The 17862-nt window shown below is 40.4% G+C and overlaps 1 protein-coding gene and 1 pseudogene across 4 annotated transcripts in view; both read left to right on the top strand.

Moving 5' to 3' along the window:
• Positions 1-17862, top strand: part of RANBP2 (RAN binding protein 2) — an 88707-nt gene that overhangs the window by 36734 nt on the left and 34111 nt on the right. For all 4 annotated transcript variants that reach the window (XM_014730863.3, XM_014730862.3, XM_014730861.3 and 1 more), the window contains exons 7-9: positions 302-494; positions 15057-15144; positions 16981-17190. In XM_014730863.3, the coding sequence (XP_014586349.2) occupies positions 302-494; positions 15057-15144; positions 16981-17190 (491 nt within the window). The remainder of the gene's footprint in view (positions 1-301; positions 495-15056; positions 15145-16980; positions 17191-17862) is intronic.
• LOC100060233 (phosphatidylinositol 4-kinase type 2-alpha pseudogene) lies at positions 5627-7323 on the top strand (annotated as a pseudogene).

Genomic DNA, 17862 nt, shown 5'->3' with positions numbered 1-17862 from the left:
TCATAATCAGTAATCTTATCATTTGATTTCTATCTTTTCTGTGATTGGAGGGCTGGAAATAATTGTTTTAGAATAAGACATCATTCTAGAGCTTAAGCTTGAAGTATAGGAAGTATGCAGAATAAAAAGGACTAGATGAGTCATAATTTATAAAACAGAATGAGGATTATAAGGAGTTGAAATGTGGAAGATGAAGCTGGAAATAAATTCCTGTATCAGTTTTATTTTGAATTGAGTAATGGAACCATGATTATTCACAATGCAATAGGTTTAATACCTGTTTAATATTTGAATATTACAGTTTTGATAGTGCTCTTCAGTCTGTGAAATCTTCTGTGGGTGGAAGTGATGAGCTCTCAGCTACTTTCTTAGAAATAAAAGGACATTTCTACATGCATGCTGGTTCTCTGCTTTTGAAGATGGGTCAGCATAGTGATGTGCAATGGCGAGCTCTCTCTGAGCTGGCTGCCCTGTGCTATCTCATAGCATTTCAGGTAAGCCTTTTACAGTTCTGGGTGCAACTGACATTTCACTGAGACTTTGTTGTGTTTCTCATGGAGGTTTATCCTGGTATATAATGAAAATATGAATAAACCTATAGAATTAAAGTTAAAATGAAATAGTTAATTTGATAGTTGAGAAATAAGATTTATACAGTACTGGTGAGGCTGGTGAAACAGGTACATATATGCATTGCTTGTGGCAGTCTACATTGCTGTGATAATTGGAAGACCAGTTTCGAGAGTTTGATCTTTTTTTTTTTTTTAAGATTTTATTTTTTCCTTTTTCTCCCCAAAGCCCCCCGGTACATAGTTGTGTATTCTTCGTTGTGGGTTCCTTTAGTTGTGGCATGTGGGACGCTGCCTCAGCGTGGTCTGACGAGCAGTGCCATGTCCGCGCCCGGGATTCGAACCGACGAAACACTGGGCCGCCTGCAGCGGAGCGCGCGAACTTAACCACTTGGCCACGGGGCCAGCCCCGAGAGTTTGATCTTTTTACTTGACCATTTCTGGCACCTGTAATAGGGAAATAATCTCAAATATGCATAAAACTTTGTTCAAAAAGATATGTGTGTTTGCACAAAAACCTGAGTAAGTAAATTTTGTGGTATGGTTACATAAACTGTGATAGCAAAATGCACTTACCACAACCATTTTTACATGTTAATTGAAAAGCAGTTGTACGTAATATGTATATAACATTAATGACAGTATATTATATATAGTATATAGCAGTATATTTATTCATCTTTGGAAAATAAAACCTTTCTTTATACATAGAACATGACATGAAGGAAATATGCCAAAATGTTAACCATTATTTTATTTTTTGAGGAAGATTAGCCCTAAGCTAACATCCACTGCCAATCCTCCTCTTTGCTGAAGAAGACTGGTCCTGAGCTAGCATCTGTGCCCATCTTCCTCTACTTCATACGTGGGACACCTGCCAAAGCATGGCTTGATAAGTGGTGTAGTGCTCCGCACCCGGCATCCAACTGGCAAACCCTGGGCCACTGAAGTGGGGCACTGTGCCTCCTTGCAGGCCCCATTAACCATTATTTTTAGATGATGAGATGCTGGGTATTATCCCTTCACCAATCCATTTTTGTCGTTTTAATGTTCTCTTAGTTCTCTAGTGAGCTTGCATTAATTCTGAAATGAAAACAAGTAAAATAGTCTGCCAAAAAATGCATTAAACCCAAGTTATAAAAGTGATGTTAGCTCTAGAGCACTATCTTTTGCTTGGGGAAAAGAAAAAACGATTCACCGGAGAATTACTGTTAGAGAAGTCTCCTCCTTCTAGTTCATATTATATAGATCTTTAAAAAAATATCGTTGATATCCAGCCCACAATGTTAAGTGCTGCTGTTTGCTTACCAAAAGCATTTAGGTTCATAAGGAATTATTTATTAGTTAAGTTAATGAAGTTTGATAATTTACTTAAGCACTAAAATGTTCTTGTGTTTAGTGTTTTTATAGAATCCTCAAGTAACTGACAGTTTTCTTATTTTTAATGGAAACTAAAATTTACTAAATTTTCTTTTACTTTTTTTTATTTTATTGAGGTCATAACGGTTTATAAGATTGTGAAATTTCACTTGTACATTATTGTTTGTTAGTTACCATATATATGTGCCCCTTTATCCCTTATGCCCATCCCCTCACCCCCTTCCCCTTGGGTAACTACTAGTCTGTTCTCTTTGTCCATGTGTTAATCTGTCTTCAACATATGAGTGAAATTATATGGTGTTTGTCTTTGGCATATTTCGCTTAACATAATACCCTCAATGTCCTTCCATGTTGTCGCAAATGGGACAATTTTGTCTCTTTTTATGGCTGAATAGTATTCCATTATATAAACATACCTCATTTTCTTTATCCAGTCATCAGTCAGTGGGCACTTGGGTTGCTTCTACTTCTTGGCTATAGTGAATAGTGCTGCAGTGAACATAGAGGTGCATAAGTCTCTATGAATTGTTCATTTCAAGTTCTTTGGATAAATACCCAGTAGTGGAACAGCTGAGTCATACGGTACTTTTATTTTTAATTTTTTGAGAAATCTCCATAGTCTTTTCTATAACAGCCACATCAGTTTGCATTCACACCAGCAGTGTATGAGGGTTCCCTTTTCTCCACACCCTCTCCAACATTTATTTTTTGTCTTGGTGATTATAGCCATTCTAATGGGCATAAAGTGATATCTCATTGTAGTTTTGATTTACAATTCCCTAATGATTAGTGATGTTGAACATTTTTTCATGTGCCTGTTGGCCATCTCTATATTTTCTTGGGAAAAATGTCTGTTGATATCCTCTGCCCATGTTTTGATCTTTCTTTTGTTTAATCCTGTGAATTCTTTATATGTTTTGGAGATTAACCCTTTGTTGGATATATGATTGCAAATATTTTCTCCCAGTTGATGGATTGTCTTTCTGTTTTGTTCCTGGTTTCCTTTGCCTTGTAGAAGCTCTTTAGTCTGATGGAGTCCCATTTGTCTTTTTTTCTTTTGTTTGTCTTGCCCAAGTAGGTATGTTATTCGAAAAGATCTTTCTAACACCTGTGTCAAAAAGTGTAGTGCCTACATTTTCTTCTAGGAGTCTTATAGTTTCACATCTTACCTTCAAGTCTTTAATCCATTTTGAGTTAATTTTTGTATATGGGAAAAGATAGTAGTCTACTTTCATTCTTTAGCGTGCGGCTGTCCAGTTTTCCCAGCACCATTTATTGAAGAGACTTTGTTTCTCCATTGTATATTCTTAGCTCCTTTGTTGAAGATGAGCTATCCAAAGATATGTGGTTTTATTTCTTGGCTTTCAGTTCTGTTCCATTGGTCTGTGTGTCTGTTTTTATACCAGTACCATGCTGTTTTGATTATTATAGCTTTGTAGTATATTTTGAAGTCAGGCATTGTGATCCTTCCAGCTTTACTCTTTTTTCTCAGGATTGCTTTAGGTATTTGGGGTGTTTTGTTGCCCCATATGAATTTGAGAATTCTTTCTTCTGTTTCTGTGAAGAATGTCATTGGGATTCTGATTGGGATTGAATTTAATCTATAGATTGCTTTAGATAGTATCGACTTTTTAACTATGTTTATTCTTCCAATCCATGTGCATGTAATATCTTTCCATTTCTTTATGCCTTCTACGATTTCTTTAAATAGTGTCTTACAGTTTCCAGCATATAGATCTTTCACCTCCTTGGTTAAATTTATTCCTAGATATTTTATTCTTTTTGTTGGGATGGTATTCTTGATTTCTCTTTCTGTTAGTCCATTATTAGAGTATAGAAATGTAACTGATTTTTGTAAGTTGTTTTGTACCCTGCAGCTTTGCTGTAGTTGTTCATTATTTCTAGTAGTTTTCCAGTGGAGTCTTTAGGGTTTTCTATATGTAGAATCATGTCAGCTGCAAATAGTGAGAGTTTCACTTCTTCCTTGCCTATTTGGATCCCTTTTGTTTCTTTTTCTTGCCTGATTGCTCTGGCCAAAACCTCCAGTACTATGGTGAGTAGGAGTGGTGAGAGTGGGCACCCTTATCTTGTTCCTGTTCTCAAAAGGATGGCTTTCAGCTTTTCCTCATTGAATATGTTAGCTGTAGCTTTGTCATATATGGCCTTTATTATGTTGAGGTTCTTTCCTTCTATACCCGTTCTCTTGAGAGTTTTTATGATAAATGAGTATTGAATCTTGTCAAATACTTTCTCTGCTTCTATTGAGATGATCATGTGGTTTTTGTTCCTCATTTTGTTAGTGTGGTGTATCACATTGATTGATGTGCAGATGTTGAACTATCCCTCTGTCCCTAATATAAATCCCAGTTGATCATGGTGTATGATCCTTTTAATGTATTGCTGTATTCAGTTTGCCAATAATTTGTTGAGGATTTTTGCATCTATGTTCATCAGCAATATTGGCATGTAAGTGGCTTTGGCATCAGGGTGATGTCGGCCTTGTAGAATGACTTAGGAAGTGTTCCGTCTTCTTCAGTTTTTTGGAATTGTTTGAGAAGGATCGGTATTAAATATCTTTGAATGTTTGGTAGAATTCTCCAGAGAAGCCATCTGGTGCTGGACTTTAATTTTTTAGGAGGTTTTTGATTACTATTTCAATCTCTTTACTTGTCATTGATCTAGTCAGATTCTTTTTCTTCTTGATTCAGTTTTGAGAGCTTGTATGAGTCTAAGAATTTATCCATTTCTTCTAGGTTGTCCAGTTTGTTGGCATATAGTTTTTTATAGTGTTCTCTTACAATCCTTTGTATTTCTGTGCAATCCCTTGTGATTTCTCCTCTTTCATTTCTAATTTTATTTATTTGAGTCTTCTCTCTTTTTTTCTTAGTGAGTCTGGCTAATGGTTTGTCAGTTTTGTTTATCTTCTCAAAGAACCAGCTCTCTGTATCATTGATCCTTTCTACTGTATTTTTTGGTTTCTGTTTCATTTATTTTTGCTCTAGTTTTTATTATTTTCCTCCTTCTGCTGACTTTGGGCTTTGTTTATTCTTCTTTTTCTAGTTCTGTTAGGTCTAGTTTAAGATTACTTAGTCGAGATTTTTCTTGTGTGTTAAAGTAGGCCTGTATTACTATGAATTTCCCCCTTAGATCCGCTTTTGGTGCATCCCCTAAGAGTTGGTATGATGTATTTTCATTTTTCTCCAGATGTTTTGATTTCTCCTTTAATTTCTTCAATGATCCATTGGTTGTTCAGTAGCATGTTGTTTAGTCTCCATATATTTGTGATTTTCTCAGCTTTTTTCTTGTTAGTTTCTAGTTTCATAGCATTATGGTCAGAAAAGATGCTTAATGTGATTTCAGTCTTCTAAAATTTATTGAGGCTTGCTTTGTTTCCCACCATATGGTCTTTGAGAATTTTCCTTGTGCACTTGAGAAGAATGTATATTCCACTGTTTTTGGATGGAGTGTTCTATATATATATATATATCTATTAAGTCCATCTAGTCTAGTTTTTTGCTTAAATCCCCTAATTCCTTGTTGACTTTCTCTCCAGATGATCTATTCCTTGAAGTAAGTGGGATGAGGTCCCCTACTATTATTGTGTTGCTGTTAATTTCTTCCTTTAGATCTGTTAATATTTGCTTTATGTACTTGGTGCTCCTGTGTTAGGTGGATATATAAGTGTTATGTCCTCTTGCTAGAGTGTCCCTTTTATCATTGTATACTACCCCTCTTTGTTTCTCTCTTTGCTTTTTTTATCTTGAAGTCTATTTTGATATACGTATGGCAGGAGCTGGTGGCCTGAGGGATGGATGAGACGAGCCCACTTGTGTCCCCCGAGTGGGCCCAAGCCCCGGACTACACCTTCCCGTCTGGCTCCAGTGCTCACTTTTGGCAGGTGCCGGGGGCCGCAGTCTGAGTGGCGGCGGTGGCCAGCCAGGGCCTCTCTCCACCTGTGTCGCCAGGCCACGACTGGGAGCGGCAGCCACTGCTGGCTTGGGCCCAGGGCACAGCGGCCCAGGGCCAGACCCAAACTGTGGTGGCGCAGGCCCAAGCCCTGGCCTCCCAGGCCACGGTGGCAGCTCACCCTGTGCAGGCCAACCACGAGTAGAATGAGTTCCCAGGGGACCCCGAGTTCGAGGCCGTGGTGTGCCAGGCCGAGTGGGCCATCAAGTGCTGCCTCTTCCCTGAGCACATCTACCAGGGCTCCAGCGGGAGCTACTTCGTCAAGGACCTTCGGGGCAGATGGTTGCTGTCTTCAAACCCAAGAATGAAGAGCCATATGGGCACATTAATCCTAAGTGGACCAGGTGGCTGCAGAAGCTGTGCTGTCCCTGCTGCTTTGGCTGTGATTGCCTTGTCCTCAACCAGGGCTATCTCTCAGAGGCAGGGGCCAGCCTGGTGGACCAAAAACTGGAACTCAACATTGTGCCCCGTACAAAGGTAGTATACCTGGCCAGTGAGACTTTCAACTATAGTGCCATTGACCGAGTGAAGTCCAAGGGCAAGCAGCTTGCACTGGAGAAGGTGCCAAAACTTGGGCAGCAGTTTAACCACATTGGGCTACGGCTGAGGCCAAAGGTTAGTTCATTCCTGCTCTTTGTTGAAGGCTACAAAGATGCAGATTACTGGCTACAGTGTTTTGAAGCAGAACCTCTCCCTGAGAACACTAACTGGCAACTACTGCTTCAGTTTGAGCAGTTGTGGTACTGGATTACATCATCCGCAATACTGATCGAGGCAGTGACAACTGGCTGATTAAATACCACTGTCCAATGGATAGTTCTAGCTCTCGGGACACAGACTGGGTGGTGGTGAAGGAGCCTGTTATCAAGGTGGCTGCCATAGACAATGGGCTGGCTTTCTGAAACCCTGAAGCATCCTGACTCCTGGAGGGCATATCCTTTTTACTGGGCCTGGTTGCTCCAGGCAAAAGTCCCATTCTCTCAGGAGATCAAAGATCTGATTGTTTCAAAGGTATTGGACCCTAACTTTGTCTAGGACTTAGAAGAGGACCTCTGTGAACTCTTCAAGAAAGATCCTGGTTTTGACAGGGAACAGTTCCATAAGCAGATTGCTCTTATGCGAGGACAGATCCTAAATCTGAGCCAGGCCCTGAAAGACAAGAGTCCCCTGCACCTCGTCCAGATGCCACCTGTGATTGTCGAGACAGCCCGTTCCCACCAGCGGTCTGCTAGTGATTCCTACACACAGAGCTTTCAGAGTCAGAAGCCTTTCTTTTCATGGTGGTAGCCTGAGAGGCAGATAAAGGCATGTTTTCTGAGACTTGGGCTGGAGGAAGCCTGGGGAGTGGGTTACAGGAGAAGCCAGAGAAGCCGGTGGAGAACAGTGCCCTTAAGATCTCTCCCTCTCTTGTCGCCCTGCTCAGGGCTTTCCCAAGCACAGGGAGAAGCACAGTCAGAGGAACATTGAGTGCTGGGGGCGTGTCTGGAGCTCCCTGCGAGTAGTTCAGATGCCTGTGAAGGAGCATCTCCCTTCTAGCGTCTCCTGGGGGCAGGCTGCGAAATTCCCTTCCCTCCCTAACACCCTGCTCTGTTTCAGTTCCTCACTGTATTCTGCATCAGGAAAGCAAACAAACAACAAAAACAAATTTAAATACTAGTGGCAAAACACAGGCAGAATCCCAGATTCTCTCATGTCAGAAACCTCTAATCAAGACCTATATTTGCATGGACCCAGACATTCAGATGCCTCTCAGTTCCTTACTCCCATGGACCAAGGCATCTGGGTGACTTGCAGTGCTGGGACAGACAGAAGTCACACTTACTTTGGGTTTTTCCCAAGTCTTCTTCCCCTTGCCCTCCCCCCAGTGCAATAGGCTGGCTGAGAGACTCCGAACGCAATTCTAAGGCTGGATGCTTCTCTAGATCTCCGAGCCAACGATCATGTTGGCTCTGCTCTCTGCCCTGCTAGGGACCCAGGTTTCTGTGCAGACCTGCTGCTTGCCCATCACTCAGGCAAAGGCAGGAGGGAGGAAGCTGATTCCCCAGCATGTCAAAGTGGTCCACATGGCCCAGGTGTATCCTGGGAGCTGTAACTGGTCTATGGGCAAACTTACTCCGGCCTTGCTTCCTGAGTCCTTGGCCCTAGCCAAAGGTGGGAAAGCCTGCCAGTCCTCTCATTTATTCCTGTTTTAGATAATTTTTTCTCAACTCTTGACTTAGGGGCTTAGTTCTGGGTTCTGGGGGTGGGTCTCAGCTCAGAAAAGGACAGGATATTAGGTCCTTAGACTTCTTTTTATGCTACAACTTGGTTGTAGCTTGGTGGAGGTAACAAGACTGGTATTCTCCCTCCTCACTGGCAGCTTCCCTTTGCTCTCTGACTTCTTGCTCCAGGCCAGTTTTTCCACAGCTTCTTGAGAAAGGCAGGCCCAAAGGAGAGAGGCCTTCAAACTGTCCCCCAGTGCCTACCTGGCTCAGTGTCATCTTCCTGCTTCCATGTCTCTTTTCACTCAGCTGTCCCCCTTGCCAGGTGTCCAAGCTCTTTCTACACCAAAGCAAAGAATGGCCTCAGGAGGGTGCCATCTGTGGCTAAGGGGCAGCCCTTTGCTACTGGACACTTCAAGTTGCTGGCCCCCTGTGACTGGTCAATCAGCCGTGGAAAGAAACTATCTTGAAGGTTTGAAAAACAACCAAAGAAAAGGAGCAAGGACTATGGTTGTGTGCCCTCTGCTCGCCCAGCTCCTGCCATCCAGGAGGCAGAGCAGAGATGTGCAGACTCTTGTCAGTTGGGCCAGGCTGATCCCCTTCCATTCCGGCCCCCAAGTTCCAGCTTCCACCCAGCTGAGAGGAAGATAAGGAGCTGGATATGCATGCCCTGTGGACCAACGCACAGCTCCCCCACTGGCCCCAACCCTGACAATCCCATTCAGCTGACCTGGACTCTGGCCTGGGGGACCATGTTTGTGAGAATGCCTGCCCCCAGACTGCAGGAGCAGCATGGCTCCCAGAGGTCGGAAGGGGACCTGGGAGTCTTTAGCTCTCCACAGACATCTTTACACGGGTGTGTTGGTAAAGCTCCCCACGTGGGTGTCAAGAGAAGCTAAACAGCCTAAAAAGGAGCCGGGTTGCTTCCACAAGCCAAGTAGATGTGCACATTGCTCTCATCAAGACCAGCTCTGTGATGAGAAGGAAATTGGGATCAGTGGAAGAGGGAGCTGGTCCCAGCCCTGGCAGGTGAGAGTGCGGGGCATCCTCTTTTGGCCTGTCGCCGTTCTTCTTGAAGCCTGTACTCAGGTTGCCTTGAATGTGGTCTTTGGGAGAGCCAGGGACCCAGAGTGCCAGGGCAGGTTTCTGGGTGGCACTCGCAGAATGGCCGTGTCCCCCAGTGTTAGGGAGTAGAGGCTGGGCTCTGAGAGTGCTGCTGTCTCTGTATTGTTCTTCTAATACAATGTAGAAATGGTATGTAATGTATTTAAACCAACGCAAATGTATGAATAACAAGTCCACTTCTGGGGGGAAAAATGTTTTCTTTTGTTTGCCATTAGCTTGGAGCATGATTTTCCATCCCTTCCCTCTGAGCTTGTGTTTTTCTTTAGATCTGAGATGTATTTCCTGGAGGCAGCTTATTGTTGGGTCTTGTTTTTTAATCCATCCAGCCACTGTGTCTTTTGATTGGAGAATTCAGTCCATTTACATTTAGAGTGATTGTTGATATATGATGGCCTAATATTGCGATTTCACCAGTTGTTTTCTGGTTGTTCTATATTTACCTTGTTTCTTGTCCTGTGTATTTATGACTGCCATGATAGTTTGGTTATTATCTATGATAGTTTTCTCATTGTTTATCATTTGTGTCTCTGTTCTAATTTTTTGTTTCGTGGTTATTGTGAGGTTGCTAGAAAAGATCTGGTAGATGAGATAGTGCATTTTCTGATAGCCTCTTATCTCCTTAGTCTAAGCAGGTTTCATCCCCTTCCTCTTCCCTGTGTAAGTTATTGTCACAACTTACTCCATTTTGTTTTGCGAGCTTGTAATTAAAAGGAAGTGATTATAGTTATTTTTGATGCTTTCCTTCCCTTTATCTTTAATGTTATAGTGTTTGCTAACCTGTTCTGATAGAGACCTGCAATTTTCTGATTTTGTTTATTTATCTCCTTACTCAATGCTTTGTAAACCCTTTCTTTTATTTATTTATTTATTTTAGCTATGAAGGCCTTGATCGTTTCTTGTGAGTTGGGGGCGTCTTGTGGCAATGAACTCCCTCAGCCTTTGTTTATCTGGGAAAGTTTTTATTTCTCCATCATATATGATGGATAGTTTCGCTGGATAGAGTATTCTTGGCTGAAAGTTTCTGTCTTTCAGAATTTGAAATATATCATTCCACTCACTCCTAGCCTGTAAGGTTTCTGCTGAGAAAACCGCTGAAAGCCTGATAAGGGTTCCTTTGTAGGTTATTTTCTTCTGCCTTGCTGTGCTTAATATTTTTTCTTTGTCATTGACTTTTGCCAGTTTTACTCATCTATGCCTTGGAGAAGGTCTTTTTGCATTGATGTAATTAGGAGTTCTGTCAGCTTCGTTTACTTGTAATTCCAGCTGCTTTGCCAGGTTTGGGATGTTCTCAGCTATTGTTAATTTGAACAAGCTCTCTGCTCCTTTCTTCGTCTCTTCTCCCTTCCACTGTTCTCCCTCCAGAATACCTATAATCCTTATGTTGCATTTCCTAATTGAGTCAGGAATTTCTCAGAGAATTTCTTCATTTCTTTTTAGTCTTTGTTCTCTCTCCTCCTCCGTATTTTTTTTCTTTTCTTTTTTAAGGTTGGCACCTGAGTTAACATCTGTTGCCAATCTTTTGTTTCTTTGTTTCTTTCTCCCCCAGGCCCCCCCAGTACATAGTTGTATATTCTAGTTGTGGGTCCCAGTTATGGCATGTGGGATACCACCCCAGCATGGCTGGATGAGCACTGCCATGTCTGCGCCCAGGATCTGAACCAGCAAAACTCTGGGCCGCTGAAGCAGAGCACGCGAACTTAACCACTCAGCCATGAAACTGGCCCCTCTCCTCCTTCATCCTAAGCATTTCTGTCTTTCTGTCCTCTAAATTACTAATTCTGTTCTCTGTAATTTCGGTTCTGTTTTTTAAGGATTCCAGATTATTTTCTTCATCATCAACATTTCTGATTTTTTATTTTTATAGTTTCGATCTCTTTTGTGAAAAATTCCTTCTGTTCATTAATTTTATTCCTGAGTTCCTTGAACTATCTTTCTGAGTTTTCTTAACCCATTGAGTTTCTTTATGATAACTATTTGGAATTTTGTCATTTAGATTGTAAATTTCTGTGACTTCAGGATTTATTTCTGGGTGCTTGTCGTTTTTTTTCTGGTCAGGAGTGTTAGTGTACTACTTCTTGCTGTTTGAGGGGGTGGTCTTTTGCCGTAGCATTGTGGTAGTATCTGGTTGCAGATTCCACCTCCTGCCACTGGGAGGGGCTTGAGCTGTGTTTCTGAGCCTGCTGCAACCTGTGGCAGCTGTGCCTGTCCATTGGAAGCTGTGCCGACAGGGCCTGTCTGCATCTGCCTGCCAGCTGTCACTGCTTTACGCACATAGGCACAGGCGCTCTGGTGGGAATCCCCTGCTCTGGCCAACTGGCCAAGCTGATGCACCAGGTTGGAGGAAGGGAAAGGTGCTTTCTGTTGCGTTCACCATCCTCTGTGCTCCTGCTCTGCACTCACTGTCTTCCACCCAGGAGTGCTCGGCTTGGTAGGGATGCCCCCATGATTGCTTAGCTGCCTCGGTGTGGAGAGTTCCTGAGGGTTGAGGCAACTCTGAGATCAAAAGCAGAGGGCTGTCTTTTCCTTCTTCTCCTCTCAGAGTTGCACTGGCTGCTGTGCAAGGTCCCATGCCCTAGATTGCTGCTGCTGGGGAGTAGGAGAGGTGATCTGCTTACCTCCTCCTACAGCCTCCCAGGGGTGTCCAGCACCCCCACCTTCAGCCGTATGGCTGTGTGGATCTCTCAGATGTCTGATGTGTTATGTGAATATCCTCTCTTGGTTTATGAATGTCCTTTTTGTCATTTCTTAGTGGGGAGAGACTAAGGGAAGAACTCACTCCACCATGATGCTGACATTACTCTCCTAGAATCTTCAATATGTATTTTTTTTTAAGATTTTATTTTTTTTTCCCCTTTTTCTCCCCAAAGCCCCCCAGTACATAGTTGTATATTCTTCATTGTGGATCCTTCTAGTTGTGGCATGTGGGACGCTGCCTCAGCGTGGTTTGATGAGCAGTGCCATGTCCGCGCCCAGGATTCGAACCAACGAAACACTGGGCCGCCTGCAGCAGAGTGCGCTAACTTAACCACTCGGCCATGGGGCCAGCCCCTTCACTATGTATTTTTTAACCATAACACATAAAATCAAGCTTTTTAAATTGACCTTTTTTAATAGTAAAAACTCACTCTCCCTCTTAACCCATTCACTAAAGTCTCTATTCCTAAAAGACAACCACTGTTATCAGTTTCTTGGGTATTCAAGAAGTTTTCTGAATATGCAAGCATATAGTAAACCGTTTCTCTAATATTAAAAACTGTTTTGCCTAAGTGGAGGTTTATCTACAATCGAATACCTTGCTTTTTTTTTTTTTTTTAAAGATTTTATTTTTTCCTTTTTCTCCCCAAAGCCCCCCGGTACATAGTTGTGTATTCTTCGTTGTGGGTTCTTCTAGTTGTGGCATGTGGGACGCTGCCTCAGCGTGGTCTGATGAGCAGTGCCATGTCCGCGCCCAGGATTCGAACTGATGAAACACTGGGCCGCCTGCAGCGGAGCGCGCGAACTTAACCACTCGGCCACGGGGCCAGCCCCTGAATACCTTGCTTTTTTTAAAACTATTTTTTCATTGTTCCACTTCAGCACATAGACGTTTTACTTCAGTCTCTCTTTTTACCTACCATGTATTTCTATTGAATGAATATATAATGGAAATCTCTTAGATGTTTGGATTTTATATTGTCATTTGTTGTAAAGCTTTATCAAATAATTATAACAACACAAGGGAAGTGTGGACTGGCATGGGGTCCTTAAGGAATCATGTGAGGCTAACTTCTTTAATGATAGGGTTTTCATACTCTTGATCAGGGGAATGCTGTGGTTCTGGTAAGTATATCTGCATTTCACCTAGTCATTAAAGTCTCTCTTAAAATCTTTTAATTAAGATAAGGAAAATACTGACTTGAGATGATGTGACTGAGTGGATTCATAACTAATCAAGTGGTCACAAATGATAACCATTGCATAATTTTGTAAAACAGACTAGTTTTGTGAATTGAGATCAATTTGAAAGCAAAAAGATTTATGTCACGTTTTATTTCTTCTTTTTGTGGTCTTCAACATCTATAGACCACAAAGTTTGGCATCATGTTTAGAAAACTTGTGGGTAAAAGCATAGGTCAAACTAATGTTTCTAAAATTTCAAATCAGAAGCTTTTAGATTCATAAGGAATATTTTTATCTTGAAAAATTTGTATTTTAGGAAAAGTGACTATATTCACATGATTTAAAGTTGTAGTGGCATATGAGAGTATACTGTGAAATCTCCTTCCAACCTCTGTTCCTTAGTCATTTACTTCTCCTTCCTAGAGGAACTAATTTTATTAGTTTCTTGTGACTTCTTCAACAGTGTTTTATGCACGTACAAGCAGATACACACACTCTCACTCCCCTTTAAAAAATACACATAGAAAATATTGTGTACATTCTATTTATTTTGAAATATATTTTGATATTTTCATATTAGTATAGAAAGCATAGGATGAGTATAGCATCCTCATTTGTTTTGATGATTACATATTATTCCACTCTATGGACGTACATATTTTGGGGTTTTTTAAATCAGTGCCCTAGGGCTGGCCCAGTGGCGCAGTGGTTAAGTGCACACGTTCCATTTCTCAGCGGCCTGGGGTTCGCCAGTTCAGATTCTGGGTACGGACATGGCACTGCTTGGCACGCCATGCTGTGGTAGGCGTCCCACGTAGAAAGTAGAGGAAGATGGGTACAGATGTTAGCTCAGGGCCAGTCTTCCTCAGCAAAAAGAGGAGGGCTGGCAGTAGTTAGCTCAGGGCTAATCTTCCTCGAGATAAAAAAAAAAAAAATCAATGCCCTGAACCCAAGGGGTTAGGTTACTTTTCCTTTTTTCTATGCTACTTCAAATGATTCTGCAATGAATAAGCTGTGCCATTTCACATGTGAAAATTTATGGGTAGAATGAATTACTGCAAGAAGAACTGCAGGATCAAAGTGTATGCGTTTATAATGCTTAGAGCTATTGCCCAATTTCCAACCTCACAGAGATTATAGCAAATTATACTCCCATTACTCTAATTAAGAAAGTCATGAAGAGACTTAACAGCAGTTACCCCAGTTACCCATATAGTTACTGTTAGGATATCTCCAGTTAAGTGGTCATTGCCTGTGATTGAACATTTTCAGTGATTGGCATTCACTACTTTTCAAGATAGCCCATTGCATTTTTTGGTAATTTAGTTCTTGGTGCTTCCTTATATGAAGTAAAAATATTTTTGAAGCTGTTACTCATTGGTGGTGTTTTTTCTTCTGGTGCTATTAAAAATGCTAACCCTTCTTTTCCAAGATAATTTTCTTAATATCTGAAGGCAGCTATCATGTTTTCTCTTCACCATTCTATTTATTCATCATTCTTCAGTTCTTCATAGGTATGGCTAAGAGTCCTTTTACTCTCTTGGTTGTCCTGGTTTATCTCAGTGGTATTCCAAATTGTCCATTCTCTTTGAAAATCTGCTGTCCCACAGTGTGGCACTTCCAAGTATGATTCCACCAGTGCTGTGTTAAGTAGGGTTGTCATCACTTCTGCTACAGTTCTGTTTATGTAGGGTAGATAAGTTCTCCAAATACTCCATTTCCGCAAATGTAATTCTAATTTTTTTTAGTAGAAAGTAATTTCTCAAAAGTACTCTTTATAGGCATTCCAGTTTTTTGCAGTTGGTTTTCTAACTCAATTTAACCATGGTTAACTGTTTATTCATTATCAAAAAAGCAGCATGTAATAGAAGGGAACATCTTATCATTAGAAATATGGGTGTCAACAAATTAAGATTCTTTATTCTAAAATTATCAGGTTCCAAGACCAAAGATTAAATTAATAAAAGGAGAAGCTGGACAAAATCTGCTAGAAATAATGGCCTTTGATCGTCTGAGCCAATCAGGTAATAGTAATGTTTAACTGATTTTATTTTAAAAAGAAAAAAAGGAAAATTTTTCTATTGGAGCATCATATGATAATATCTTCTGTCTGTCCAGGAGATAATTTGTCCTAATCATTTGTTTCTCTTTGCCACATTGGATTTGTGCAAGAGATATAGAAAGAATTAGAAGAAATGGTATATTCTTTAAAAGGAATATGTGATATTGTTTGCTCCCAGATGAAGAAACTCCTTAACCATTTCTTTGTCTGACTGCTAGAGCCTGCATCTTGAATATTTTAAGGCACTTTCTGAACTAAGACTAATTACTGATTTGCCAACCAGTTAACATCAGTTGCTTGTAAAATACTGCTTTGGGGGGTATAAAGTGAAGAAGATACAGATTTATTTCTTAAGGAACTGACAACAACATAGAAAGATGGAAGATAGATACTCACATTCTCTTAGGCTCTTGGAATTTGTAGATCTCTTCCCTGTTTTGACTATTTGGGATGGATCCTAAAGGTCTGTTATATGTTATCTGGTTTTGCTAAGGCAAAAACTTCAAGGTGTTCACATAGCCAGTGAATCAAACGATGAATTGAAGAAGCATAATGCTTTTTGTAGGAAAAGTTTCCATAGGAAGCAGTTTTGATATAAAATTGAATGAACTTCGTAAAGAGCAAGAAGGTAGTATCAAGTCAAAGTTATTGTAAATTTTGGCCTGCAGTTAGGCTGTTGGTCAAAGCTTATATTGCTCCTCTATCCCGCAGCCTACTTTTTTGTGGGAGGTAGACTTTCAGTCCTTGAAGAAGTAATTTGCCATTTTTTTTCTTATGTCTCCCTTCTACCTTTGCAGGGCTGTCATAGATGCCTTTGCAGCGTGTAACAGTTAGTAAAATGAACTGTGTTTTAATGTCTTCGATCTGGGCATTCCTGAGCTTGTCTCTGCAAATTTTCAGAGAGATAATAGTTTGGTGGTAATCAAACGTGACTGACCAGCAGAATTACTTCAAGAAGTGTTTTTGTTTTCTTTTAAACTGCTTAATTGAGATAAAATTCACATACCATATAATTCACCCATTTTAAGTGTACAATTCACTGGTTTTTAGTATGTTCACAGAATTTTGCAACCATCACCACAATCAATTTTAGATCATTTTCATCACCTCATAAAGAAACCTCATACCTATTAACAGTCACACCTCATTTCCCCCAAACCTCCTAGTCCTAGGCAACCTCTAACTTTTTGTCTCTTTAGAGTTCCCTTTTCTGGATATTTCATATAAATTGAATCATACAATATGTAATTTTTTGCAACTGCCTTATTTCACATAGTATATTGTTTTCAAAGTTCCTCGATGTTGTGGTACGTACTAGAACTTCATCCAAGCAGTGTTTTTAAAATAGATTCCTTACCCCAAACCTGTGAAATCAGAGTCTCTGGGAGTGGGGCCTGGAAATAAATATTTTTAAAGCTTTTTAAAGGATGATTCTGACCAGCTAGGGTTAGAAATCAGTGTATCAGATCAGAGAATTTGAGATTGGGCCTGCTGTCGTATGGCCATTTAAATCCCACACTTTTCCATCTGAAATGTAAATACTTTTGGCATTTTTCACACACATTCCTGTTTTCCTTCCTTTTACTCTAGCATGTAGACACAGATGTTTTAAACCTATAATCTATATTCATTTTTTGCATAAGCACCCTTTTTATTGTCCACTTTTTGTTGTTGCTTTGGAGGCTTAGGTCTGATATAATTATGTTGTTTCTCCTTAAGCTATGTGAATGAAACTGTTGAGAGATGTGAGTAAAAACAATCTCTATGTTTTAAATGATGGAGATAATTTGTTTTTCAGGGCACATGCTGCTAAACCTAAGTCGTGACAAGCAAGATTTTTTAAAAGAGGTTGTAGAATCCTTTGCAAATAAAAGTGGGCAGTCTGCTTTATATGATGCTCTGTTTTCTAGTCAGTCACCCAAGGATAGATCTTTCCTTGGTAGCGATGATATTGGAAACATTGATGTACAAGCCCCACAACCTGACGATTTGGCTAGATATGATATTGGTAAGTTGTATCTTTCAAAGGAAACATTTTGCATCTTAATTCTTTTATGTTAGGAGAAAAATAAAAGCAAAAAGAGAAATAAATTTCCCATAATCTGTTTACCTAGAAATAATGAGTTAATTTTTTTCGGTATTCCTTTTAGGTTTTTGGTGCAGAGAGGGGGTGTGAGGGGTTGGTGGTGGTAGTTGGTGGCACGTTTTTCTTCTAAATAGTTGTTTATACGATACATATGATTTGTCTTTCATAAATTCTCTCCTATTGTATATGTCTCTGTAAATATCACTTTTAATGGCAGTATAGTCTGTTTTATGAATTAGCCATAATTTGCTAGCCACTTTTTATTGTTGGACATCCAGGATGTCTCCAGTTTTTTCACTATTAAAAATAACAGTCTGATGAAAACTTCAGTGTCTCCATATCAAATGTTTTCCATAGAGAGTCCTAAAAACAGAATTACTGGGACAAAGTTGATGAACACGTTTTAAGTCTCTTGCAAATTGCCGTATTACTAGAAAGGTTCTACCTCTTTATGCTTCCAGAAGCCTGTAACTTTTTCAGTATTGAATTTCTTGTAGAAGAAAAGATCCCTTTATGATCTTAATAGATTAATGTAGTGGCATCCCATTCTTGTAGTGACTCTTTAATAACAAAGTAAATTCATTGTTTCAAGAT

The sequence above is a fragment of the Equus caballus genome, chromosome 15 (assembly GCF_041296265.1).
Source record: "Equus caballus isolate H_3958 breed thoroughbred chromosome 15, TB-T2T, whole genome shotgun sequence".
NCBI classification, from domain to species: Eukaryota; Metazoa; Chordata; class Mammalia; order Perissodactyla; family Equidae; genus Equus; species Equus caballus.
Note: the sequence above shows the minus strand (reverse complement) of the source record. Positions and strands in the feature narration are given on the sequence as shown.